This window comes from Penicillium canariense (assembly GCF_028826845.1).
Source record: "Penicillium canariense strain IBT 26290 chromosome Unknown utg000004l_segment0_segment0, whole genome shotgun sequence".
NCBI lineage: Eukaryota > Fungi > Ascomycota > Eurotiomycetes > Eurotiales > Aspergillaceae > Penicillium > Penicillium canariense.
The window spans coordinates 180453-206021 of NW_026622731.1; the positions used below are offsets into that span (position 1 = coordinate 180453).

Sequence of the window (25569 nt, forward strand, 5' to 3'; positions counted from 1 at the left end):
TCATCGTTCAGGAAGAAATAGGCAGTCATGGCCGAAACAGCCGCACATCTCGTATCTCCAAAAAGCCCGGCGAGGGACAAAAAAAACCCTCACCCTGACAACACTTCACCATGGCGTTGCCCTACACGATTGCGCCACATCTAAAATACTTCAATATTCCCATCGCTGACTTTATTGCAACGCGGCGCGAGTTCGACGCGTTCGGCGTTGGGGGCTTCATTTTCTCCCGGGCTGCAGATCCCACTTCCGACGCGGGGTGCCCGCCACGCATCCTGCTGCTCCAACGCGCACTGACCGACTCGATGCCCGGCTGCTGGGAGGGTCCGGGCGGGGCGGCCGAGCCAGAGGAGGACCAGACCCTCCTGGACGGCGTGGTGCGTGAAGTCACCGAGGAAAGCGGACTGCATGTATCGCGCATACTGGAGCTGGTGGCCGTGGATGTCTGGGACCATACGCGTCGCAATGGCGACAAAATCCGCATTGCCAAATACTCGTTCATCGTCGAGGTCCACGAGGCTACCGCCGTACGATCCGATGGATCTCCACAGCCGGTGGCCCGAGACGACATCCCCGTCCAGTTAGAGGCGACCGAGCACCAAGCATTCGACTGGGCCCTCGAGGAGGATGTTCGGCATTCTCAACAAACCGGCCAGGGCAAATACCAACTGCCACTGCCATCCATTGGGCGTCAGGGCGCCAATATCCTCCGAGCGTTCGAGTTGTTCCGGGAACAGCAACACCAAGCCTCGTGAAGGAGGATGTCCACGTCTATCAATAAGATTGAGTCAGGGGCAGTAGAAACGGTTCATGTTGATAAGATGCATATGGGATTGGAGAGACTAGAATTACGCTCTGACGCTCTTTCATGCTTCCAGATCCGTCTTAACGACTCCTTCCCCCAGTAGTCCTTAGTCCTCCCCGGGCAGGACGCCCTCCGCCTGCATCTGGAGAGCGACCTGATCAATCTCCCGCCAGACTCGTAGTAGATTCCCTCCAGCCACCTTGGCGGCCTCGGCATCGGTGAGACCGCGGCGCAGCAGCTCCGCGATCAGATCGGGGAACTTGGACACGTCTTCCAGGCCCTTGGGGACCGTCGGGATCCCGTCAAAGTCACTGCCCAAGCCAACGTGGTCAAACCCAGCCACGGTCCCAATATGCATAATATGGTCCGCAACACGCTCCAGGGTGGCCTGGTCATAGTCGACCTCCGGCATGCCATCCTCTCGATCAGAGGCATGGCAGGAGATGAAGTCGGGCGCGAAGTTCACCATCACGATCGAGTTACGCTGTCGCACCAATTTCAACACCTCATCCGGCACGTTGCGTGGGTGCGGGCAGAGGGCATGGGCAGAGCTGTGGCTGAAGATGACCGGGGCCCGACTGCCGGTCCACTCGGTCTTGCCCGCCCCCAACACATCACGCATCGTCTCGACGCTCACGTGGGCCAGATCGACCATCATGCCCAGTCGGTTCATCTCGGCCACCACCTTCTGGCCGGCGGGACTGACGCCATGCCAAAGCGGGGTTGCTGTTCTCAAACTGCCGTCGGGCTGCTCCACGATCGCCGCATCCGCATACTTGTTGTGGCAGTTATGGGTGAGGGTGGCATAGGACACTCCCATGTCATAGAACATTCGCAAATGCGCCAGTGAGTTCCCAATCGACTGCAGCCCTTCAATGCCGTAGGGGAGATGATCTTGCCGTTCCGGAATGCATCCAGAGCCGTGGTGCCATTGGGGGGCGTCGAGAAGACATCCGGGAAGGTCTTCTGGATGCGCGACATGAGATCGACCTGTTCGACCGTCATCCGAACACCTAGTTGAAAGTCAAATCAATCTCAAGCACCAAGCATCGTGTGCGACGGCGCGGGGAGCGTCACATACTGGGCGCATAGGTCTCATCCGAAAAGTCCTCCCACCCTTCGGGGCAAGGAACGTAGACACTCCAGAAGGTGCCTCCAACCTGCCCTTTCTTCAGGCGGGGGAGGTCCACATGGCCCGGGAGTGTCCCGTGGCGAAAGGAGTCGGTGAAGTTGGGCGAATTGATATGGTTATGGAACCGCGCCCGAATTTGAATGGGGAAATCATCATGACCATCTGGGCAATGCTCGTCAGCTTCGACGTGCGTCTCCGCTAGATAGACAGCGGAGTACATTCCATACCAATCAAGGGTGTCGTAGTCAGTATGTTCTGCACTCGGTCCTCAATCGTGAGGGTGCGCACGCGAGCAAGCTGGCAGGAGTGCGGCCAGAGGAACCAGCCGCCGGCCAGCAGGGAACCAAGCAGGAGAATCCAGCCTCGAAAGGAAGACTTCGGTGCAGGAGGAGCGGAGGGATACGTTTGGACTGATCTCCCTCCCGGGAAATCCTGAAGGGCCGCCTTCTCATCCATCGTTGCAGTGGAGGGTGTCAAGAGGAGAATCGAGGCGGCGAGGAAGCCCGGAGATAAGGCGCGTAAAGGGCGGGCTAAAGAGAGGGGTGAAGTGGAGGGGAGATAAAGGCGAAGGCTCCGGCCCTGTGTAACATTGGACAACTAGAAATCCGGAATACTCGCCGACTCGACCCTTCCGTGGGTGGCTTCCGGTCTCTCCAGTCACTAGTGATAGTCCATGATATTCATGATATTCATGATATTCCCCGTGCCAGCCCCTCCGAAAAGTGGTGGCGGTCGCGAACTATACGCAGTAAGACGCCCCTGGTGGGCCACCACGAACTCACTCATAGAAAATGACTGCCCCTGGCGATGGTTTCACTCCGGTTAGAGTCACTTGAAACGCTCGACGCATAGATCCTGTGCAATGCGATAAGCGGGGCCTGGAGACATCCCAGCGAGGGATGAGGAATCGGGAATCGCCGCACGCTCATTTGATCGGCCCGCTCTCCGCGCGCTCCACCCGCTTTCCACATTTTCGACCCCTCGACATCTTCCACCTTTTCCTCGCCGTTGCTCTTGTATCTGGTTCTCGGATCCAATGATTATATGATTTTACAATGGCTCCTGTGTTAGCCATGACGGACGGTTAGTGCATACATTGATTCCCTTTCAGCCTTTCTAGCACGGCCAAGAATGCGCGTGAATGCGCGCTGACTATCATCGTAGGCCTACTGGCCGTATGGCATGTCTACCGTCTGCCCCTCCTCATCGCCCTCTGCACGCTGTTCCTCGCCCGCCATGCCTATCGCAAGATTCAGTCGCGATCCAAGACCCCTGCGTCCGCGTCAGTCCCGTCCTCGCCCCGCATTCAGTCTCCGGAGAAAAGCCTGAAACAGAAACTCATTGCGCCGACCGAACCCCCCGGCCTGTCTCGGCCACGACAAACAACAAGCCTGGCCCTAAATTGGCATCCGGCCCCAAGCGCGTTCAGGGCAAGAAGCCTGCAAAGACAGTCACTGGGCGCCGCGAGACTGTTGAGGAAGTCCCGCCCTTGTCCTTCATTCAGCCCATCGTTTTCTTTGCCTCGTTGACCACAACGACCGAACACTACGCCAATGTGCTGCTGGAGGACCTACGCGTGGCAGCCCAGGAACGAGCAAACCCCGAGAACCGTGAACGAGGCCTCTTACCCCCACAGATTCATGATATCTCCTACGTCGACTTCGATGACTTCTTCACCACGGTCCCCAAACCCCCGACAACCTCCCCCGGCACTCGCTACGTTTACTGCATTCTGATCCCCTCGTACAACATCGACACCGTGCTCAACACGTTCCTGAGCCATTTGGATGAAACCCATCATGATTTCCGGGTCGACACCGCGCCGCTTTCTCAATTGGCAGGCTATTCGGTCTTTGGTTTTGGTGACAAGGAGGAGTGGCCCACCGAAGAGGAAGGGTTTTGTTTCCAGGCCAAGGAAGTCGATCGTTGGATGGCTAAACTCACTGGTCGCAAGCGAGCTTATCCGCTGGGAATGGGTGATGTCAAGAGTGATCCAGAGACCTCGTTGAAGGAATGGTCTCGCGGACTTCAGGACACCCTCGTCGACATCTTGGAGAGTGGTGGGCTTGGGGAGGGCGTGCCCGGTAGCGGCGATGCCGTGGAGAGCGACGAGGAGGACTTGGAGGATGAGGATGAGTCCAAGAGCCCAAAGAACACAATGGTGGATCTTGAGGACATCCAGATGAACGGAGACTCGGCTGGCCCTCTCCCGATCGACTTTACCACTATCGGTAAGGCCATTTCAGCAGAGCCCACCGCCAAGGAGATGGTACCAACGACCTCCCCGACCTATGCGGCTTTGACCAAGCAGGGATATACAATCGTGGGCTCACACTCGGGTGTGAAGATCTGCCGGTGGACCAAGTCGGCGCTCCGGGGCCGTGGGTCATGCTACAAGTACTCTTTTTACGGGATTAAGTCTCACCTCTGCATGGAGGCAACACCCTCGCTGTCGTGCAGCAACAAATGTATCTTCTGCTGGCGTCACGGCACGAACCCTGTCGGAACCACCTGGCGGTGGAAGGTGGACTCGCCCGAGCTGATCTTTAAAGGTGTGAAAGAAGGTCACTACAAAAAAATCCAGATGTTGAAGGGTGTGCCGGGCGTGCGGGCCGAGCGATTTGCCGAAGCCATGCGCATCCGGCATTGTGCTTTAAGCCTGGTCGGCGAGCCCATTTTCTATCCTCATATCAACCGCTTCCTGGAAATGCTGCACCGCGAGCACATCTCCAGTTTCATGGTCTGCAACGCCCAGCATCCGGATCAGCTTGAGGCGCTGCACCGGGTAACCCAGCTCTACGTCTCCATCGATGCCAGCAACCGCGAAAGTCTACGAAAGATTGATCGCCCGCTCCACCGTGATTTCTGGGAGCGGTTCCAGCGCTGTTTGGATATTCTGCGAGAGAAACGCCACTTCCAGCGAACCGTGTTTCGCCTGACACTCGTGAAGGGCTTCAACGTGGAGGATGAGATCATCGGGTATGCAAACCTGGTCGAGAAGGCGCTCCCCGGTCTGATCGAGGTCAAGGGTGTCACCTACTGTGGAACCAGCACAAGTGCTGGTGCCGGCCTGACTATGAAGAACGTGCCATTCTACGAAGAAGTCTCCGCGTTTGTCGTCGCACTGAACAAGGAGCTGCAGCGCCGCGGCCTCAAGTACGGCATTGCTGCCGAGCACGCCCACAGCTGCTGCATTCTGCTCGCCTCCGAACGCTTTCATGTCAATGGAAAGTGGCACACTCGCATTGACTATGACCGCTTCTTCGAGCTGCTGGAGAGGGAGAAATTGGACGGTACCTCGTTCACCCCGGAAGATTACATGCGTGAGACAGAGGAATGGGCTCTTTTTGGCCGTGGTGGCTTTAACCCAGACGACGAACGGGTGTACCGAAAAGGACGGGATCCAGATGCCAGGGCTCGCAAAGCCCGTGAAATTCTCGGGATTGAGCCTGCATCATGGCCGGCATCGAACCCTCCATCATAAATAATAACCGATACATGGCCGCTATCGATGATGTCTCCCATCCCGACATATTCGGACGGAGCTCGGTGGGTACCATGAAGCGGTTCAGGGCAATACTGTGATGGTTCCACTCGTCCAGTCGATTACCCCCGTACATTCTACAACTTTTTTGTTGCTGGGGGCTCGAGAGTATTCCATGTCCCCTCCACTTCCGCCGCGGTGTGCCCCTCACCTGATCGAGCCACGGCTCTTCCTGCTAGCTGATAGTGTGCTAGCTATATTGTCCTCCTGGTATTATCCAACAAAAGTATCGTTATTCGGAATTCGTTTGTAGCTTCTTTGTGATACAGTACGTCCCGAAACTGGTGCGACCACCTACACTCTTCGATTGACTTTCCTGGCCCCTACGCCAAGACACATTAGTCTATATTGGGAGTTCTTCCGGAGTACCGCTGTAAGTTGTGCGAGTATTGCTTCGTACGTAGAGTACATAGTAATTTCAAGCATGTAATCCCTTGTAAATTCAATACAACTGACACCTCCAAAACAGCCTTCCTAGGGAAGCACACTCAACAATTAATCACGAAGCAAAGATGACTCCAAACCTAGCTCCTTTAATCCTTCGACACATCATTATCCTCGAAAATCAGTCCTCCCCATCCAACCCAACCATCTTCATCGAAACATCCCACAACTTTGCCGCGTTCACCTCATCATAAGCCCAAGGCGCATACCCAGGGCCCATAGGCCCAGTTTCAGGATTATGCGGACCCGCAATCTGACAATCATCAAGATATTTCCCACCATGCTCCTCTAGGGCCTTCGCAACAGCCGCCCAGACAGTAGTTGCAGCGCCCTGCTCAAGACTCTTCCACCTCAGCTTAAAGGACTTGTCGGCGCCCCAGCTCTGCTGCACTTCATCAGGGACATGTTGCTGGGAACCCGTAGTGATACCGCCAGGGTGCAGACTGAAAGCGAGGAGGCCCTTCGATCCGTACCGGCGCTGGACTTCGTTAGCCGTCCAGATGATGGCGGTTTTGCTCTGTCCGTAGGCCTTCCAAGGATCGTATTCACCCGCAAGGGAGAGGTTATCCATATGTACGGTTGAAATGCGATAGGCAGCGGAGGAGACGAAAACTACCCGGGAAGGCGAGGTTGGGGTAGAGGAGCTTAGGAGGGTAGGCTTCAGGAGCTAGAAGAGAAGGAAGTGGGCGAGGTGATTTACGCCGAATTGGGTCTCGAAGCCGTCGACGGTTTGCCTTCCGGTGTCGCCATCACGCCGGCATTAGCGATGAGGATGTTGAGTTTCCGGTAGCTCTTGGAGAGGAACTCACTAGCACAGGCTCGAACGCTGGCGAAGGAGTTGAGGTCGAGTGCTAGGAGATGGATTTTGTCGGACTCTAGGAGATTGCCGAGGGCGGCTTTAGCTTTATAGGGATCGCGCGCTGTGACAAAGAGCGTAGCGCCTGTCCTTGCCAGTGCGCGTACGGTCTCGATTCCTAGGCCGGAGGAGCAGCCCGTGATAAGGATCACTTTGTCGGTGAGCTTTCCTTCAAGCTTTTCATCTTAGATGATTTGGAGGGCCGTAGGACGGCTGTCTCCAGGGCCGTTAGGAGACTCGTGAGCTGCGGTGTACTTAGTTGCCATTGGGACGGGTAAGCTTTTGAAGACGTAGTATAGTGATTGGAAAACTACTATCATTGATTGGGCTTATATAGCTTTTTATTTCATCCCATTTCAGCTCGGAATTAAGTCACCTAAAGTCCATTCCCGCTATCTCCATTGAGAAGCTTGACGTTTTAGTTCCACTGTTCCACAGTTCCAAAGTTCCAAGGTTTCGCGAGGAGGACGTTGGCCTGCTCTGCTGGCTCGGGGCCAAAGTATGCTTGATAAGATCTACGATTAGCTCTATGGCTAACCTTTGTTAAGAAGTGGTGTGGTCAAGCTTAATTTTACCACTATGGCTGTCTAAACAAGGGTTATTCCATCCCTCGCATGAGCAGTGCTGTTATTTAATCAATCCTGAGCGTTGAGCGAGGAACACAAAAATTAGCTAATATGCGCAAAGTATATCTTGTACCACGGGTATGATGATTTGCCACTTCAGCAGGTAGCAATATTGCTGACGTCGATCTAACCAAATTTGAACTAGTTAGCTAAGTACAGTACATTAGCTAACCTAGTTAGTACAACTGCTGACACCAATCTAACCTGATATGGCTAATGTGGGATTGAGTGGCGATGAAGAGACTAGTAGAGATCTAGCACTACTGAATAACCATATATTCTTACGTATATTAGTGACAGAGCGCTCACTACACTTCGCGACCCTAGCTATTTATAATATAGTGAATCTGTTCCTGCTAGGTTTTATATAAACAATAATCCTACGCTGATAATGATCAGTATTTCGTGGCATTTTGCAAGTACAGTCAGCGTTCATTAGTATTTGGAACATGGTAGCTGGCCCACTTATCTTTCTGCCAGTGGGAGGCAGTAGTGTGTTCCGAATACTAATGAACGGCCACTGTAAGTAAGATATTTATCACTGGTTAAGTAAGGACAGAGCGTTAGGCGGAGCGGGAACAACATAGACCGCGAGGTTATGTTTAGATCTGTACAAAAGTTTCATTAACCGTAACTGGAGTTACTATGAAAAAGGTTCCGACCAAGGATTTGTTGTCTTTCTCCAACGGTGCATCAATGCGGTCGGGACAGAAGAAGAGAATGTTACAGGCCATTTCCGACGTGAGGGTATGGGTTGTCAGCTGACAGGTAAGTTGTTCAAATTCGTTAGCTGAGTTAAGAGGAATTCATTCAAGAAATCCGAGGAGATGAACGTATAGTATAAAATAAGCGATAGTATTAGTTTCCTACTAATGTTGAGCAGCTAGGGGCCACAGAACCAAAATCACGGTCTAGCAAGAAGCGTAGCGAAAGAAAATCAAAAGACAAAAGCACGGGGTCAGGGGGCATAATAAGCTCCACTTCTGAAGTTTCCAAGCCTCCTATCAAACGTGACATGTAACCGTCTATTTTAGCCCGATATCCACACGGGAGAAGAGGAATTCAAAAAAAAAACACGGTGATTATTGTACCAAGCAAAGGTCAGCTTAGCTACAAATCGCCGGTGGAACGTAAAATAATAGCTCCTCTCCCCGTTTCAGACGCCAATAATTCGTGGACCGAAACAGATCCCAACAGTTGTGGACCGCAAAGCCCTAGGCAGACATAAAAGAACGTGTCACCTCCCAGCCGGTTGGATCCCAAGGGTCTTTCCAGACTAATATTCCTGCGGTTCCTTCCATCGAGTTGCATAAGTCTTCACAAAGCCCGTATTCATCCACCAATGGTTCAAGAACAATCAAATTATCGCGCATTTGGGGGCTAGGGAATAGATCAAGCCACGGGTGATGAGGAGTTGAGAGCTGGAGCGCAGTAGGACGTAAGCTAACGGGAAGAGACATCACTTCATTGCCGGCTAGTGAGGGGCAAGCGATACAGAAAGGTGACAACGCTTCGTTATGCATCTGGATCGATTGATATCCTAGGATTTTGATATTATATATCAGAGCCCGAGTCAAGTTTAGTTGAGTGAGGCCTAGAAGAAGTTCCGTGCGGGGCGAACCGGTCAAGTAGTGGTCATGATATATGTATTCTACCTGACGAAGGACCCATTTTGTCTCTTTCGAATGAATCCTAAGGTTATAAAGGTCCCTCAGACATACAAAGTCGGTTAAGCGGTCGCCGATAACCGTTATTAGTGCTCTTGTCTGTGGGTCGTAGTTCTCCGGGTTCTCCGCGGCACAGCGCCTACGCCGACCTGGACGGGAGGAGTTAGATATCGCTACTGATAGGGTAAGAGTTGACTTGCGGCTCTCTCTCTTGATCAAACGATTCTGTACTCTCTTCCTTATTTTCGGATCGGTAATCCCGGTCCAATCATCCCCCGGCCGGAAGGCAACCTATAGGGGGATACCTTGTGGAGGTGATACTTGCGGAGGGATATAGGTAGATAAATTGAGCTGAAGATATATTTCCCTATTTAACAAGAAGAGCGAATGCATAGAGGCGAAAAGTAGCATAGCCCCTAGTGAAAACGCACAGGAAATGGCGAGTTGTCACTCATGATAACATCGTTCTAACCGCTTTGGGGAAGCTCTACGACTTCGGGCTTTTAAGTATGCGGCTAGCAAAAAGGCGGAAGGGGCCATCTAGATTATGAGAACCATGGAACAAAATTTAGCGCTGTCACCCAGCTGCATTAGCGGAACCTTAAATAGTGGTAATATAACCATATTTACTTATTCTGTATATGGGTAAGTCCAGCTCTACTCCACTTACGAGAGGCAGTACTTCCTGATCCGCGAGAATTGACTCTGGAGCTCGCCTCGAGTACCACGAAAGCCTTCGCTCTGGATATATAAAGGGGGCATTCAACACTCATAATGTTCTCTACAAAAACAAAGGCTTCTACCCTACGTCAGAACCTACTTCCCTATACTTTTAGTTCGCCTAAACTGTTATCATGACATCTCGATATGCTGCAGCTTATACACATCCAAGTGGCCCCGGGGATGAGCGCCCGACAGCTAAACAGATCGTCCGAGACGAAGGTCTCATTAGAAAATAGGGAGACAAAGTGATCTTGATCACCGGTTACTCTTCAGGTATCGGAGTCGAGACTGCCAAGGCGTTGTCGAAGACCGGTACGAAACTATATCTAACAGCCCGAAATCTCGAAAAGGCAAAGAAGGCTATTGGGGAACTTACAGTGTCTCCGAACGTCCATCTTCTTCAGCTTGACCAGGAGTCTCTCGAGAGCGTTCGGATTTATACTTCAGCGTTTCTAGCTCAGAACAGCTGGTTACATATCTTAGTTGCAAACGCGGGCGTTATGATGACCCGCAAAGAGACCACGAAGGACGGCTTCGAGCTTCAGTTTAGAGTGAATCACCTATCACACTTTCTCTTAATCAACCTCCTGATGCCAGCTCTCCTCTCGGCATCCACGCCGTCATTCCAATCAAGAGTAGTTATTCTTTCCTCGACTGGGCACAAGTTTTCTTCGGTCAATTTCGAAGACATCAATTCCGACGGCAAGTTTGAGGCTATACAGGCGTACGGGCAGAGCAAAACCGCGAATTTGTAGACTACGAACGAGATCGAGAGGCGCTATAGGTCTCAGGGACTCTACGTATTTAGCGTTCACCCGGGGGCAGTTACAACCAACCTAGGACAGCACATGTCCGAGGAGGAGATCTAAGCCATAACTCAGGACCCAAAGCTTATAGCTAGCTACATGAATCCAGCTCAGGGTACTGCTACTAGTGTATAGGCGGCTGTCTCGAAGGATCTCGAAGGTCAAGGGGCCAGATACTTAGAAAACTGCCAGATTTCAACTACGCATGATCCCGCGGGGGGAATCTGGGCATCAGGCTATGGCCAGTATGCATTTGATACCGCTAGTGCCAAAAAGCTGTAGGATGTCTCCCTGAAATATGTTTCACTTAAGTGAAGAATGCTTGTTCCGTGTTTTACATTTTGCAAAAAAAAAAGAAAAAAAATCCCCTGGGGTGTAGGTAAACTTCCCAGCGGAGTGCCTCTTGACCCGCAGCTGAAGGATCTCACAAAAGTGTTTTGCTATTTATGTTATCAATTCCTGGAACATAACGCCAGGCTGCCAGATAGGATTAAGAAAGAGAGTTCTTCGTTCCGACAGGATGTCTTCTGTACTGTAAGTGGTCCAAGACGGTCCAGTATAGATGCGCTCCCGAGAGCAGCTTGTTGGAGTAAAGTGTTGTATAGATGACGACTCATGAATTTTGATTTTCTGGGCTATACTCAATATAGTCTGGGAATCTTGTTGCTTTCGGCCGCTTACGTATAGGTTATAACCCCTTTCGGCCCCTTCCTCAATTCAATCCAGTTGTCTCCAAGTACGGGGATAGAATAGGGATAGAATATGACTATCGGAGAAAATCATCTTTCCCTGCCAATGTTAGCTCTGTATATAAGCACAGCCTCCTGTATTATCACTAGCGGGTGTAAACGAAGGCTGCAACGCATATAGGCAGGGAAGAGTGGGAGGCTGGCGGTCTTCCCACTTGGATATGGCAGTGACAGATGGAAGTGACAGCTCGCCAGATTCTAGAGGCACTCTCCAGCACTGGTGTTTGACTTGTTCGCATTGCCATGGAAAATTCTAGTTCCCTTGGATCGTCATACAGGCAAGAGACAAAGCACCGTATTTTAATAAGAGTAAGTCATGGTATTGAGACTTATACAGGAATATTGATATTCCGGATTTTTCTCTAATATGGACTAGTGTCTAATGGAGGTGGGGCTAGAGATTCTCTCTAAGAGTGGAGGAGGGTGCACCAGTTTCGGGACGTACTGTAGCCTTGATGGACTACTGGAGACTTGCACTCTCGTTATACATTTGGACAGGCAAACCCCTTTGCGGCGCCGCTTAGGGTCATGGAAAATTAGTTAGGAAAATATTGCAAGTTTTTTCCTGTAAAAATCAACTCAGAAAGATCTGTTTGCCTTCTATTGCAAAAACAGACAATCAGTTGGATCCCACTCTGTCTTGAGTGCCTCAGGAAACAGGCTGACTCAGCCCCTCCGTTCGGGCTCTCCTGGCGGGCTGTTGCTTGCAAGGTTGACTTCGGTGCATATCGGTGTCCTTGTGGAGGGCGGCCAACTCACCTCTGGTGTTCATCTTGTGGGCCTCTCCTCCTGGTCAATCTTTGCTTATCAAGTACTCCTACAAACCCAGCTATTTCCACAGAAAACCTGCAACATGACCCAACCGACTGCTGGCAAAGCCACCGCCGGTGTGCTTCAGATCCCAGCAGCAGCTACGCAGAAGTCCACAGCGCCAGCAAAGAAGGCTCCCAAGCCACCCACCCCGCGCCTCAAACTCCTCATTCGCCGCTTACCTCCAGGGTTGACACAACCCGAGTTTGAAGGCGCCCTAGGAGAGGAATGGAAAGCGGGTGCGGGCAAGGTCGACTGGCTTCACTACAAGCCTGGCAAAGTGTCGAAAGAGTGAGAACCTATACCAAAAACATTATCCCGCCGTTGTAATCGGCATAGGCTAACCGGATGTTTCTCTGTTCAGCCCCGCGAAGCCCTCTCGTCCCTCCCGAGCCTACATCCATGTGGTATCCAACGAACACATCGGTCCGCTGTCAGATCAAGTACGACAGTCCTCTTTCCAGGATGCGGGCCACACCTCAAACGATCCCGTCCTTTTGGGACCTCCTACGCTGGAGTTTGCGCCCTACGCCAAAACCCCGGGCAGTCGCGTGCGCAAAGATGCCCGCCAGGGTACAATTGACCAAGATCCCGAGTTCATTGCTTTCCTTGAGAGCTTGACGCAGCCTATCACGAAGCCGGCTCCGGTGGACGCGATCGAAGCTGACGAGAAAAAGGCAGCGGTGATAACGCCGCTGGTACAATTCATCAAGGACAAGAAGGCGAGCAAGGCGAAGGAGAGTGGGTCTTCCAAATCCTCCAAGCGGTCGGAGAAGGAATCGAAGCAGGAGAAGGTGCAGGCCAAAAAGCTTCTACAGCGATCGGACAAAAAGCTGGCCCCCGGTCCATCCTCAGACGAGAAATCCAAGGGGGACAAGGCGGCCAAAGAGTCTGTGAAGGCAACCAAACAAGCTGCGAGCGGTACATCTACGAAGGGTGGCAAAGCGAGCAGCTCCAGTACGACCAAGGAGAACACATCTGCCACGGCCTCTGAGCGAAAGAGGGAACGGGGCAACGTCACCGCAGCAGCGAAGATCCTACAGCGGGATCTGGGGCTCTCCCCGTCGGCCTCTTCCAGACGGCGCGGTAAAGGTGGATCGAACGAGACTGGGTCCCCCAAGAACGAGAGCTCGCGGGAACCTTTCGTTCCCGCAGCCGAGGGCAACAAGAAGGAATCTATTTCCAAGCCAGCCAAGAGTGCCGCCAGCTCCACGAAAACCAAGGATCGCGATGGCGGTGAGTCGCCGTCCTCGCGCACCTCCGGCGCCGCCACCCCTCCGGCCACGAAATCGTCCAAGGTTGCCAAAACTAAGGCCGCACCGCGTCCCGCGCCCACCGCGACCCAGGCCTTCCTCAAGCACGCCAATGCATCTCAAGGAGTGACCGAGGCACTGTTAGAGGCGGCGTTTACTCTGTTCGGCACGGTGACGAAAGTCGAGATTGACAAGAAGAAAGGATTCGGGTACGTGGACTTCACGGAGCCCGAGGGACTGCAGAAAGCCATGGCGGCCAGCCCGGTCTCCATCGCACAGAGTCAGGTGGTGGTGCTCGAGCGCAAGGCAAATCCCGGCGGCGAGAAGTCTCGCAAAGCAGGAGGCGGTCGAGGCGACCCGCCGCAGCAGGCCAAGGGAGACAAGACAAAGGCGACTGAAGGAAACAGTGGCGGGAATAGCGGCAGCGGAGGAGGACCCGCTGGATCTTCGCGGGGATCTCGGGGAGGACGCGGATCGCGGAACAAAGGCTTGAAGGGAGGCGCGGCTGGCAATGGAACAGCCGCAGGACCGGCGGAGAAGAGCGTGGGCTCTGACGCCAAGTGAAAGAGAAGACCACAGGCTGGAGATTGCAGACTGGAGACCTTGTAGCTTAAGCCGCCCGTAATGAGAGCATGATACCCAGTACCCATCACAATGACATGACGCAATACGAATGACAGTTAACTAGGGATGTTCAGGTCACAAGTCTTTCCCAGCGCGAAGAGGCTGCAATGTAAAGCGAGAGCAGGTGTTTGGAATGATTACAGTGGAGAATTAGAAGATCTTGTGCAAAGTAAAAGAATTCATTGGAGCTATATAAAAGGAGAAATCGATTCACAGTCGCCACTGAGGCTCTGCTCGGTGATCTATCCCCAAACATCAAAGGAAAGAAAACAGGATAAGAGTCAAGGCACCTTTCAGACCTCCTCGACACCCACCAGGACCAGCCGACCGAAGTCAGACGCCGAGACCAGGTCAAGATCATCACCACTCCCTGGACCAACACGCAGACGCCGAAGCACGCGTGTCAGTCGAGGCGGGAGTCCAAATGGCTTCACTTTAGGGCATCGAGGACATAGCAGTCATCAGCAAGGGTGAAGATTCTGTGGCTCTGTTAAAGAGCTTAGAAGTGGGACGTCTACTCTAAAGTGATTCTTTGAACTGTAGAGAGAAGGCAGGTTAGCAGATGCTTCCAAAAGTCGAGTGCAGAGCCTGGGAAAGCCCAGGATGAACTGTAGGGGGTGGGAGGCACTAACGTAGAGTCGCTTGAAAAACAGGAATAGGTCCGGGGCAGCGGCCCTTTTTATATCTGCCCGGCTGCCGCTAGCGACTAAGCGAGACTCCCGTGCCGTTTGCACAGTTTGCCCTCTCAGCGGGTCCCAAATGGGGCGGCCGGTACGTCTGTCCAATCACCATAGTATTATGGGTCCGCTCACGAGACGTGTGGCAGAAAATTTCTTCTGCTCTTAATTTGGCGACGTTTGATTGGCTGCCGGTCATCCAGGACTCCCTCGCGATGGAGGCAGCAAGCAATTCATTATTCACACCGAGACCACCTTTGGGACTGCTCCGCAAGCCGGGCATGTGTCTGCCTGTTGAGTTTCGGAACTTGCCCGGTACAGCTCGGCTTGCCGAGAGCGATGCCTCAGGATACAGACATGCACAAACGCAGGCAGGCCATAGATCTAGTTGCTGTATACAGAACATCCCATCCCTAGTCGGCCTCAGCAGATTGGTTTCGAGTATCAACATGTTAACGTTTTAATTTTATTTTCTACCCTGGTCACTAATACTTAATATACCATTGTACTAAGCCCTACTGTAGCTTCGGGTCTTGGTTTTTCCCGCCAAAGGAGCCCGCGGAGCCGGTTCCCTCGACAAGATGTAATCCAGAAGTAACAAGGGTGATGGCATTGCATGAGCGAATTGAAGTGGAATCACATTTTACATTTGATCTCTACTGTCCACGAATTGAAGAAGTTGCCAAGTTTGGAAGCTGACTTCGAGGGAAAAACATAGCTACTGGGAAGGTGGCTGTCAAAGTCTGGTGCCGGTACATAGTCGGGTGTAGATATATATTTTCACAACCAACCAATCTGAATGTTCTACGAGGAAAATTCTCCGACCAGCAAGACTTGCATACGTACTCCACCAATGCGAAATGATAGCCGTGAATTTATTACTAGTCCTTAAATAAAGCTTGAGAATACCTACGTGCTACCTAGGTACCTACAATAATCTGCTTGGTACTCAGTACGCAGTACCTGCCTACTGTTTAGAGGAAAGAAGTCAGGCGCGTCCGTCACCTCGGATCGCCGCCTGGTCCGTGCTATCCAAATAACCAGCTGATAACAGTCCCGATCGAAGAAAAGAGACGTGCCAATGAGCAGCTCAGAGATAGTTCGCCCGCCATCGAACGCGCATTTTTCCGAGGGACTTGGGCCGAGCAAGGAGACTAAATGTCGGCCTAGGCCATTTTTATCGGCGCTCATCCACAAGGTTTTCCATCCAAATATGGCCTGAGCTGAACTTCTCAAACTTACCTTTTTACACAGCCTTAACAGATAGCCAATAAATTAGCAACTAACTACAGTAGTTTGATCTTATGTATGTTGCAAAGTGTAGATATATCCATCAGTGTAGGACCCTCTACCGCAGTCATTCGGTCCCAAATCGATACGTCCTTTTTAGTAGTCGGCGTCCAGACTAGGGAATGGAAAAAAAAAGGTTGAGCTGAACTTTTGCTTATCGATCTTATCGTCACGTTATGGGCTGAGCCGACGTAAAAAATTGGGTTGAGCTGAACTTTGCTTATCAGTCTTATCATCACATTATGGGCTGAGCCGACCTGTCTCAGCGTGGCCGACCTCCGTCTTATCGCCTTATCGATCTATCAGCGTCTTATCAGCGTCTTATCAGCGTCTTATCAGCAGCTTATCGCCTGTGACCCGACTGGCTGCTCCAATTTGCGGGGTCCGACGCTGGGCAAGTCCCCGGTTCTCTGACTTCTTCTCTCCCATCATGGGGCGCCCCAAAGTCCTTCCGGCGAATCGCTTGCGGGCAAATACAGCTTGTACTGCATGCCGGTCGTCTAAAAAACGATGCAGTGGCACTTTCCCCTGCACCAATTGCAACCACAAGGGACGCGGCCGCTCCTGTATTCCGTTTAAATCGACATCGGACTCGGGACTTCGTAGCCGCCATGAATCGACAACGAGCCGACAGTCCATAGACAGCCTTCCCACAGCATGGAATGCACCAAACACAAGCCCCCAAAGCCATAGTTCCTCCCGGATCCCAGATGCAAGTCCCCGCGACGGCCAAATTGAACGTCCGTTGGAGGCGGGCTCGCGATCGCCGGAGGCGACACATCGCACCCACCCTCGCATGTTACGGAATTTACAAGGAGAACGAGGTATGATATGGCCGTACGAAGCGCGGGTATTACAGGTCGGGCCTAATTGAGTCGCAGTTTATGTCGGCAAGGCCGCTTCACTATCATTTCTCCAGCTTCTCCGGGATACGGTCACACAGCATATCGGCCCTTCGCAGTTCTCCCACAACTTCAAGAGTGAGGATATGCTGGAGACAGAAGCTCAACATGATCCACTGGGCTTCTCGGAAGAGCACTGTGGTGCCGACGAGAAGCGTCGCTTCATCCATACATTCTCTACGGCGGTAAGTCGTGACTCGACCCGACCGACAAGCTGGGGCGGCTAAGGCACTAACACTTCGCAATAGACGAGTGGATTCCTGTATCTGGGATGCAATACAGATGCGCTAGTCTCTGATGCAAGAGAGCCGAAAACTGATCGCGAAAAGATTCATGCAGCCATCGGTGATCTCATGATCGCCATTGGAGCCCAGTCATGTCCTAATGATCCTAAGACTGACCAGGCAGAGCGATTTTTCTTGGAGCGTGGCCAACGCAGAGCGTTTGCCAACCTCCTCGAAGATCCCAGCGTGGACCTAGTGCGGGTGTTCTTGCTCCTGTCCTTCTATATGTTCGGGGCATGTCGCCGGAATGCGGCATTCATGTATCTGGGTGTAGCCGCTCGGTCGGCTGTTGCATTGGGACTTCATGTGGACTCTTCCGGGTCTTTAAGTCGTACTGAGCAGCAACAGAGGTACAGAAATCATTTCGAGGAGATTCAAGTGCCATAGCTGACTTAAAATAGGTCCAGAGTATGGTGGAGCCTTTGTGTCATCGATTTCCTGGCGAGCTCGATACTCGGTCGGCCCGCAGCTACCACAGGACTAATTCCCCCAGGCCGGAGAGATCTCGGTTTGATGGCAACGACGGCAGCGGAACTTGGCTTGGTCACCTCTTACGAACTGTCTTTGATTGTTGACGAGATTACAAGCCGGCTGTACAGCGAAAAAGCTGCATCTACCGAGACCGCGGATCAGCTCCTGGCGAAGCTGAACCGATGGAGCGACCAACTCCCGGAAAGCCTGCGCACACCCGCCTCGGAGAGTGATGATTCCGATACTGCGCAGGAACACATTATCGGCAACATGCATGTTGCGTGTTCTTACCATTTTGCCGTCATCCTTGTTACTCGACCTTTTCTCATCTCCACCCTGAGCGTCCGGCTGGCCCGCTCGCACCAGTCGTTCTCCACAGATTCAGCCGGCGAGTCATTGGAAGAAGATCCGGCACATTCTCGACTGGCGGCGGCATGTATTGACTCGGCGGTCTATATGCTCCAGACATGTATAGAAATTCACCAATCAGGACTGCTTCTCCGGCAAATGGCTATTCTCAAGTATATCATTTCCAGCACGATCATATAAGAAGAAGTCCGATACTAACTTTGGGATTTCTAGAGCTTTTGTATTTGCCGCAGCCCTAGTTTTAGGGTTTTCGATGTTCTCTCACCGCTATGTCGACTCCGAAATTGACGGGGCATTTACGGGTGCCCTGTCCATCTTGCGCATGCTAGCACCTCAATCCGCGCAGGCAGCGCACTACCTGGAAATTCTGACCTTACTTGAAGCTGCTATCACGCAGCAACGGCAGCGTCTCTCTGCTCAAGCGCGCCAACGGAGGAGCCAGTATGTTAGTCGAATCTTCAGTCTGAACGACACCACACGGACACCGCGGATGCAGAGCGTGGACGCCGGCCGAGCCGGTAGTTCGACACCGCTTCTGGCACAGGGGGTTCTCAATTACCCGTGGCTTTCCCAAGATGATGGCCCTGCTACAGTGACACCACTGACGATGGACGGGGCAATTCTGGACTGGGAAGGAATGGAGCTGCCGCTGTGGGACAGTTTCCCGTTTACTGAGCCCGGATCGTCTGTGCTATGAGTAATTTACGAATCCTGTGCCAATTTAGATGGTTGCTGAACTCTACCATCAAGCCAATGCGTGCAGTCCTGCCTCAGGTACACCACTGATTGATGGATGCTCCAATGTACAAGGAGCAATCGGGTGTACCTATTGGTGTTGCGTAGGGATAGTGTAGATTGACGTATATTTACATACGAAACCAATTCAGAATTCACAGGCGAGACTAAAATGTATAGATTCGGGGGAAAACACCAAAAGAATTATTTCTGCTTATACGCCCTAACTACGACGCGACTTGCCCACAGACGCCAACGAGTGAAAGGACCGAGTCAATGGACAAGCCGACGCTTTAAAACATAAAAGGAAACAATGCTAAAAGAAAGGAAGAGAGACTCACAGCCTGATTTACCGTGAGAAGATGGCACGTCGGTTGAATGGAAATCCCCGAGTAGCCAGCGAGCGAATCCACACATAAACCTGATTGTGTGCGGCGTTGAGGATTTCTTGGTTCTCTTCGATGTCAACAATCACTGGGATACACAAGCAAAGGCGAGAGCTCTGCGCATTACGCGATATGATGGCTTCGCCATCATGGATCATGTCCAGCATTAGTCGGAGGAGGTCGATATCGCTCAAGTAACCATCCGCAGAATCAAAGTAGAGGCAGACGACGTACCTGGTTCGGGCGGGCATTCTTCGGGCGGGCATTTTAGTAGGTCGAATTGGCAAATTGGCTATGCTTAGACTTGTTTTGAGGGTGGCTATGGACTTGGAGAATTGGAGAATGGAGAATGGAGAGTGGAGTTGATGATGATGGGCGAGATATCCGACTGAAGTCTCCTCAGGACATTTTGGACTATATAACTAGTCTCCTGCCGAGCATGCTGGGGTTGAAGAATCTAGGGGCTTTGTCGGGCAGTACAATCGTCCTTGACCCAAGGTCTTTATTCGAGGTTCTTTGTTTTGGCCTAGGATCAATCACCGCTCCTGTTGTCTTTGTGATAGATGATCCGCTTGAAAGCGTTCTCAAGGGGATTCATGAGAACGGATGTTCCAAATTGTCTATTTCAATTGCATCGAGCCTGCCCTGAAACTGTGGCTTTGATACCGGGGATATTTTGAGAGAGTGAATTCCCTCCCCAGCGTTGTCAACTTCGCAGAACAAGCCATTTGAAACAAGCACACCATGCTACAAGGTTATTCATAGGATTCTTTTATGCACAGCCTCACATCCTAACTAGACCCTGGTTCTCGGCCAAGGCAAATATGAAGCAGTGTGGAGACCCTGTAGAAATCTTGGTGAAGCGGACTATTACACAACTTTTCCCAGCCCTAGGATCAAACATAAGTTCTGGTATCATCAGCCCCGACAAAAAGTGCTATACAATAGCCCTCCTTGACATCGATCAAGCTCTTCCCGGCCCTGTTCGATCTTGCCTCGTACTGTCCCCGTCCGATAAGCCCCGCATCTCCCGCGATCCGACGATAAGCGGTGCGCGGCCCGCCTGCGATCCGCGAGGTGCACCTTCCGACCGACAGCTGGATGGGCAAAAGCAAGATAAATGAGATCGGAGACACCAGCTGGAAGGCGAGTTCGCACTCGATCTGAGGTCGTCTAAACCAGCGGATCGGACATCACTCACCGACTGCAAAACAACACAGCAAAGTCCCCCCCAACGACATGACCATCATGTCTAGCTGGAAGCGCCTGAACGTCGGCGTGGTTGGCGGCGGCATCGGCGGCATGTCCACCGCCATCGCCCTGCGCCGTGCAGGCCATGAGGTGACGATTTACGAGAAGTCAGATTTCGCGGGCGAAGTGGGCGCATCGGTCTCCTGCGCGGCCAACGGCACCCGCTGGCTGCATGAGTGGGGCGTCGATGTCGCCAAGGGCGATCCTGTAGTTCTGAAGAAGCTCATCAACCGCGACTGGAGGACGGGGGAGCCCGTCAGCGTGTACGACTTGGACGACTACGAGAAGCGCTGGGGATATGTATACAACATGTTCCACCGCCAGTATATGCATGCGATGCTGAAGGACTCTGCGCTGGGCGACGAGGGCGAGGGCCCGCCCGCGAAGCTGGTGGTCAATCATAGGGTATGCCGCCTTGAAGAGGGATGCAAAAAGCAAAATCGGCTGACTGACTGGTGACCGTCTAGTGCCGCGAGATCGATTTGAAGGCCAGCACCATCACCTTCGAGAACGGAGTCACAGCCCACCACGATCTCATCGTCGGGGCGGACGGGATTGGCTCCGTCGTGCGCGGCATCCTGGGTATCAAGCCGGAGAAGCGGCCCTCCGAGTCCAGCTGCCTGCATGCCAACGTCGACACCGAGGAGGCGGTCAGGCTGGGCCTGGTGGACTATTCCCAGGACAGCGCACTCGAATACTGGGGCGGCCAGGAAGGGAAATGGGATAAGATCGTGCTGTCGCCCTGCAACGGGGGCAAGCTGCTCTCATACTACTGCTTCTTCCCCCGCGAGCAAGGCGATTACTCGACCCAAGCATGGGGCACAGACAGCCGTCCCGTCGAGGAGCTCCTGAAGCCTTACCCAGCGCTCGACCGCCAGGTCTTCAAGCACCTCTCCATCGGCAAGGAGATCCAGCCGTGGCGCCTGTGGGTGCACGACCCCTACCCCTACCTCCACCAGGCCAATGTCTGCCTTCTGGGGGACGCAGGTCACCCCATGATGCCGCACCAGAGCCAGGGAGCTTGCATGGCGATCGAGGATGCGGCTGCGCTGGGAATCCTCTTCAACAAGCAGTACTTCAACGGCGACGTGGCGCAGACGTTGGTAGCCTATGAGCAGGTCCGCTTGCCTCGGGTGACCCGAGTACAGGCGGCGGCCGCTAAAGCCGCATACAACATCAACGAGAGAATTGGTGAGCATGATACCTGCTCCTGCTGCTTGAAGAAAGTGGAGTGCATGTATACTAACGGAGTCGCGCAGGATTCTCCGTGAACAAGGACACCCCCACCTACAAAGTCGAGGATCCGAAGAAGGTCCTCACGATTGAAGAGATGAATGCGTAAGTTTGTCAGAACATTCTCCACGGCGGCTTTTGTCTCCTGTGGCTGACCCCTTCTACAGATATGATATGTATCGCGATATCGAGGAGAAGCTTGCATCTATCCGCGGTCTTAGCTACACGGACAAGTTTGTCTGTGGCCTGCCTGTGGGAATGGAACTTCCGAATGGTGTGACGATCGGAGCTACAGCATGATTGAATGGGTTATTCATTTTTTGCTTTTAAAACCTGTACATAAATCTATGGAGCAATGGCATATCCCGAGCTTGATTTTACCTACCAAATGATCATGTGTCCACTACGTCCAATTAAGCTCGTTAACGCGTTTATAGTCGTCTCCGATCCGGGAATTCTGAGGGCCCGCAATGACTCGACTACGCGACTCACTCAGTGGGTCAAACCGCCGACCGGGTATTCTGGGAATTCGTATGGCATGCCATTGCAAACCCACCGTATTTGCGATCGTCCGTGGTCGAATCGCTTGATGGGATCCACACTCGCACGCCCTCGGTGTATCTGGCCCCGAGCGGGTCCAATTAACCCGGCCCCGCGATGCCGCGAACACCCCGGGTTGCAGTAGTGGCTTTCCGCACTCAAGTCCGAAGCATCCGGGTGAAACTAGGGATGTCACACGGCGAATGCGCCGTGCCTCTCGTTTCGTGATATCCCGAAGGCAGGTAAAATGTGTTTCGGTCGGGCTTGATGGGTGTGGCGTTGCTGCCCGCGCGCCTCGCCGGGAACACAGCGCTACAATAACCCCAACTATGCACCCGCCACAGCCACAACTGGAAGCGAAGACAAGAGATGACAAGACGACGAGACAATAATACAGTATACAGTATCGAAACTGCCTAGGATGGTTTGCAATTTTGTTATGTACAAATCAAAATATAACGTAGTCATTTGCTCATCAGTTCATTTGCTGAAGATTCCCTTTTTCTTACGCAAACAGGGCATCACCCAGGCGGTAGTGCACGGTCTTGACCTGGGTGTAGTTGTCCAGGGCGTACGAACCGAGCTCACGGCCCATGCCAGACTCCTTGAAGCCGCCGAAGGGAGCCTGGTAGGAGATCAAGTTGTAGCTGTTGATCCACACGGTACCGGCCTTGAGAGCGTTGGAGACGCGGATGGCGGTGTTGACGTTCTTGGTATGGACGGCAGCGGCGAGACCTGGAAAGGAGAGGTATTAGTATGAGCACCGGTCGGATAGGTGATCGCCAAAGGCGGGGTGTGCAGGACATACCGTAGCAGGTGCTGTTGCCAATCTTGATGGCCTCGGCCTCATCCTTGAACTTGGTGACAGCAATGACAGGGCCAAAGATCTCCTCCTGGGCAATCTTCATGTTGGGAGTCACGTCCGTGAAGATAGTGGGCTGGATGAAGTACCCCTCCGTGCCGTGGCGCTCACCACCCATCGCAACGGTGGCACCCTCCTTCTTGCCGTGGTTGATGTACTCCATGATGCGGTCGAACTGGAGCTGGGAGACCTGGGGACCCTGGAAGGTGTCCGCGGCGAAGGGGTTACCGAGCTGGTTCTTGGCGGCACGCTCCTTGAAGCGCTGGATGAACTTGTCGTAGATACCCTCCTGGACCAGCAGGCGGGAACCGGCACAGCAGCACTGGCCGTGGTTGAAGAAGATACCGAAGTTGGACCAGGAGATGGCGTTGTCAATGTCGGCGTCGTCGAAGACAATGTTAGGGGACTTGCCACCGAGCTCGAGGGTGACCTTCTTCAGATTACTCTTGGCAGCGGCCTGCAGGATCATGCGGCCGACGACGGTGGAACCGGTGAAAGCGACCTTGTCGATGTCCATGTGGCTAGAGATGGCGGCACCCGCGGTGCGACCGAAGCCGGAGATGACGTTGATCACACCGGGGGGAAGCCGGCCTCGACGATCAGCTTGCAGGCGTACAGACCGGACAGTGGGGTCTGCTCGGCCGTCTTGATGAGAACCGTGTTACCGGCGGCGATAGCGGGGCCAATCTTCCAGGCCCACATCAGGATGGGGAAGTTCCAGGGGATAATCTGGCCACAGACACCGACGGGCTCGTGGCGGGTGTAGGAGAGGGTCTCGGAGTTGGTATCAATGGTCTGACCGGTGATCTTGTCGGCCCAGCCACCGTAGTAGCGCAGGCAGCCGGCGGCATTGGCGATGTCGATCTTGGCCATGGTGACGGCCTTGCCGTTATCGAGGGCCTCAATGGCGGCGAGGGTTTCCATGTCGCGCTCGAACAGATCGGCCAGCTTGGTGAGCATGCGGCCACGGTCCGAAGGGGTCACGGTGTGCCAGGCACCCTCGAAGGCCGCACGGGCGGCCTTGACGGCGATATCGACATCCTGCTCCGTGGCCTCGAAGACGGCGGTGATGGGCTTCTCGTCGGTGGGGTTGATGGTTTCGAAGGTCTTGCCCTCGACACTCTTGATAAACTCGTTGTTGATGAACCTAGGCAGCAAATGAGGAGGTTAGTCACCAGGCGACCGGGGGTAGGATCGTAGGGGGCATTGGGGCATTTGGGGAGGGAGGGATAGGTGCTACGTACAGGCCCAGAGGCTGCTCATAGGTGAGGTTGGGGGTCTTGATGGTGGCGGAGAGAGCCATGATTGCGAATGGAGAGCGTTTGGAAGGAAAGAGGGTAAGAGACGATGCAGGAAAGAAAGACGGACGTGGCTGTGGAAGGTCGTGCGGGGCTTATATACGAGCAGCTTCCCAGGGAAAGGTGAAGGACTGACGGACCAAAGGGCAGCGGGGCATTGCGGGGTTTTGCAACGCCACTCCGTATGACATGGATGATATAACGTATATTACGCCTGTGCAGGTACGTATCATGCGTATTGGGCGTACCGTGTATATGCGGGTCCGCACGGCGGGTCCGCGTACCGTGCAGGAGCTCCGTCCTGCCAATGTGAGTTGGGCCCAGCTTCAGGTTCTGGATTCGCTTTCAGTTGGACCGAGGGGAGTCGGAGGTGGGACTCTATTCATCTTGACGGGGGGTAATGCCGAGGGATGCCCCTCCCCCGGCAGGCGTCGGTTATGCTGCATCCCGGCAAAACTGGTCAACTCCATGAACCTTGTGGCCAGGGCAAGCCCAAGTCAAAAAGAAACTCCCAAGGGGACTGGGCGTGGAGGAACTGGATGACGGGGCCAGTGGACCGAAGTGAGATATGAACTCGCCGAACGGACGAATGTCCCCCCGGCTACTCGCGGTGGGGCGGGTTGCTATGCAAATCCAATTGCCCTGCCGAGGAGAGCCACAGAGGCAGGAGTATACCTGGACGCAAACTCAAAATCACCATCACACCTCCAGAGTCCTTGCCCTTAGCGGTTACACCAGCAGCTTTTGACCCTGTAACAGCCTAACGGCCTGTTGGGGGAGTACTCCAAACGGGCTGCACTCTAGTTACACCGGAACCAGTTCAAGCAGGTCAACTAGCCTGAACTAGTTGCACTAGACAGATCTCTCGCCGTGACTGGTTGACCATGCGGGTCACCTGACCCCTTAGTGTATTGGCTGTTGGGGCAATTGGGGCAAGCGGAACAAGACGATGACCAAGCTATGATGAGGGGTCGGTTGATTCCGGACCAGTCCGATACGATGAATAATCCTCATCAGGAACGTAACTTGTAACCATCCCAAGAATTAGGTATCTCGCAAATCGTGGCGCAATGGTCGTCCGGTGCGAAGCGCACAAACGGATGCGGAGGCGGGAGGCGCCCAGCCCCTGCGAGCAGGCGGCGGAGCAGGTTACACTAAGTTAGATACACTAGATTACTAAACTACGCTAGGTGCATGATGTCTGCAGGGAAATGCGGGAGGGGCCTTTGGAGGTC

The 25569-nt window shown here is 53.3% G+C and overlaps 10 protein-coding genes across 10 annotated transcripts; 6 read left to right on the plus strand and 4 right to left on the minus strand.

Annotated features, from left to right (window-relative positions):
* Nucleotides 1-110: 110 nt before the first annotated feature.
* On the plus strand, nt 111-752 carry N7482_006404 (NUDIX hydrolase; the record flags this gene model as incomplete). The annotated part of the gene is made up of 1 exon (XM_056688529.1): nt 111-752. The coding sequence occupies one exon, from the start codon at nt 111-113 to the stop codon at nt 750-752; it is 642 nt and encodes a 213-aa protein (XP_056540958.1).
* Nucleotides 753-908: 156 nt separating this feature from the next.
* Nucleotides 909-2390, minus strand: N7482_006405 (putative dipeptidase; the record flags this gene model as incomplete). The annotated part of the gene is made up of 3 exons (XM_056688530.1): nt 909-1792; nt 1884-2096; nt 2162-2390. The coding sequence occupies 3 exons, from the start codon at nt 2388-2390 to the stop codon at nt 909-911; spliced, it is 1326 nt and encodes a 441-aa protein (XP_056540959.1).
* A 721-nt stretch (nt 2391-3111) lies between these two features.
* On the plus strand, nt 3112-5418 carry N7482_006406 (flavodoxin and radical SAM domain protein; the record flags this gene model as incomplete). Its single annotated transcript, XM_056688531.1, has 1 exon — nt 3112-5418. One exon carries the CDS (start codon nt 3112-3114, stop codon nt 5416-5418), a length of 2307 nt encoding a protein of 768 aa, XP_056540960.1.
* Nucleotides 5419-6043: 625 nt separating this feature from the next.
* Nucleotides 6044-7044, minus strand: N7482_006407 (uncharacterized protein; the record flags this gene model as incomplete). Its single annotated transcript, XM_056688532.1, has 3 exons — nt 6044-6566; nt 6623-6929; nt 6990-7044. The coding sequence occupies 3 exons, from the start codon at nt 7042-7044 to the stop codon at nt 6044-6046; spliced, it is 885 nt and encodes a 294-aa protein (XP_056540961.1).
* A 5158-nt stretch (nt 7045-12202) lies between these two features.
* On the plus strand, nt 12203-13976 carry N7482_006408 (putative nonsense-mediated mRNA decay protein Upf3; the record flags this gene model as incomplete). The annotated part of the gene is made up of 2 exons (XM_056688533.1): nt 12203-12450; nt 12524-13976. The coding sequence occupies 2 exons, from the start codon at nt 12203-12205 to the stop codon at nt 13974-13976; spliced, it is 1701 nt and encodes a 566-aa protein (XP_056540962.1).
* Nucleotides 13977-14102: 126 nt separating this feature from the next.
* On the plus strand, nt 14103-14491 carry N7482_006409 (Nucleic acid-binding OB-fold; the record flags this gene model as incomplete). The annotated part of the gene is made up of 2 exons (XM_056688534.1): nt 14103-14205; nt 14334-14491. 2 exons carry the CDS (start codon nt 14103-14105, stop codon nt 14489-14491), a joined length of 261 nt encoding a protein of 86 aa, XP_056540963.1.
* A 1942-nt stretch (nt 14492-16433) lies between these two features.
* On the plus strand, nt 16434-18726 carry N7482_006410 (uncharacterized protein; the record flags this gene model as incomplete). Its single annotated transcript, XM_056688535.1, has 5 exons — nt 16434-16827; nt 16885-17090; nt 17154-17539; nt 17591-18181; nt 18243-18726. 5 exons carry the CDS (start codon nt 16434-16436, stop codon nt 18724-18726), a joined length of 2061 nt encoding a protein of 686 aa, XP_056540964.1.
* Nucleotides 18727-18991: 265 nt separating this feature from the next.
* On the minus strand, nt 18992-19416 carry N7482_006411 (uncharacterized protein; the record flags this gene model as incomplete). The annotated part of the gene is made up of 2 exons (XM_056688536.1): nt 18992-19055; nt 19118-19416. The coding sequence occupies 2 exons, from the start codon at nt 19414-19416 to the stop codon at nt 18992-18994; spliced, it is 363 nt and encodes a 120-aa protein (XP_056540965.1).
* A 973-nt stretch (nt 19417-20389) lies between these two features.
* Nucleotides 20390-21934, plus strand: N7482_006412 (FAD-dependent oxidoreductase; the record flags this gene model as incomplete). The annotated part of the gene is made up of 4 exons (XM_056688537.1): nt 20390-20806; nt 20869-21592; nt 21661-21739; nt 21802-21934. 4 exons carry the CDS (start codon nt 20390-20392, stop codon nt 21932-21934), a joined length of 1353 nt encoding a protein of 450 aa, XP_056540966.1.
* A 745-nt stretch (nt 21935-22679) lies between these two features.
* Nucleotides 22680-24339, minus strand: N7482_006413 (Aldehyde dehydrogenase; the record flags this gene model as incomplete). The annotated part of the gene is made up of 4 exons (XM_056688538.1): nt 22680-22909; nt 22983-23627; nt 23657-24183; nt 24281-24339. The coding sequence occupies 4 exons, from the start codon at nt 24337-24339 to the stop codon at nt 22680-22682; spliced, it is 1461 nt and encodes a 486-aa protein (XP_056540967.1).
* Nucleotides 24340-25569: the final 1230 nt, after the last annotated feature.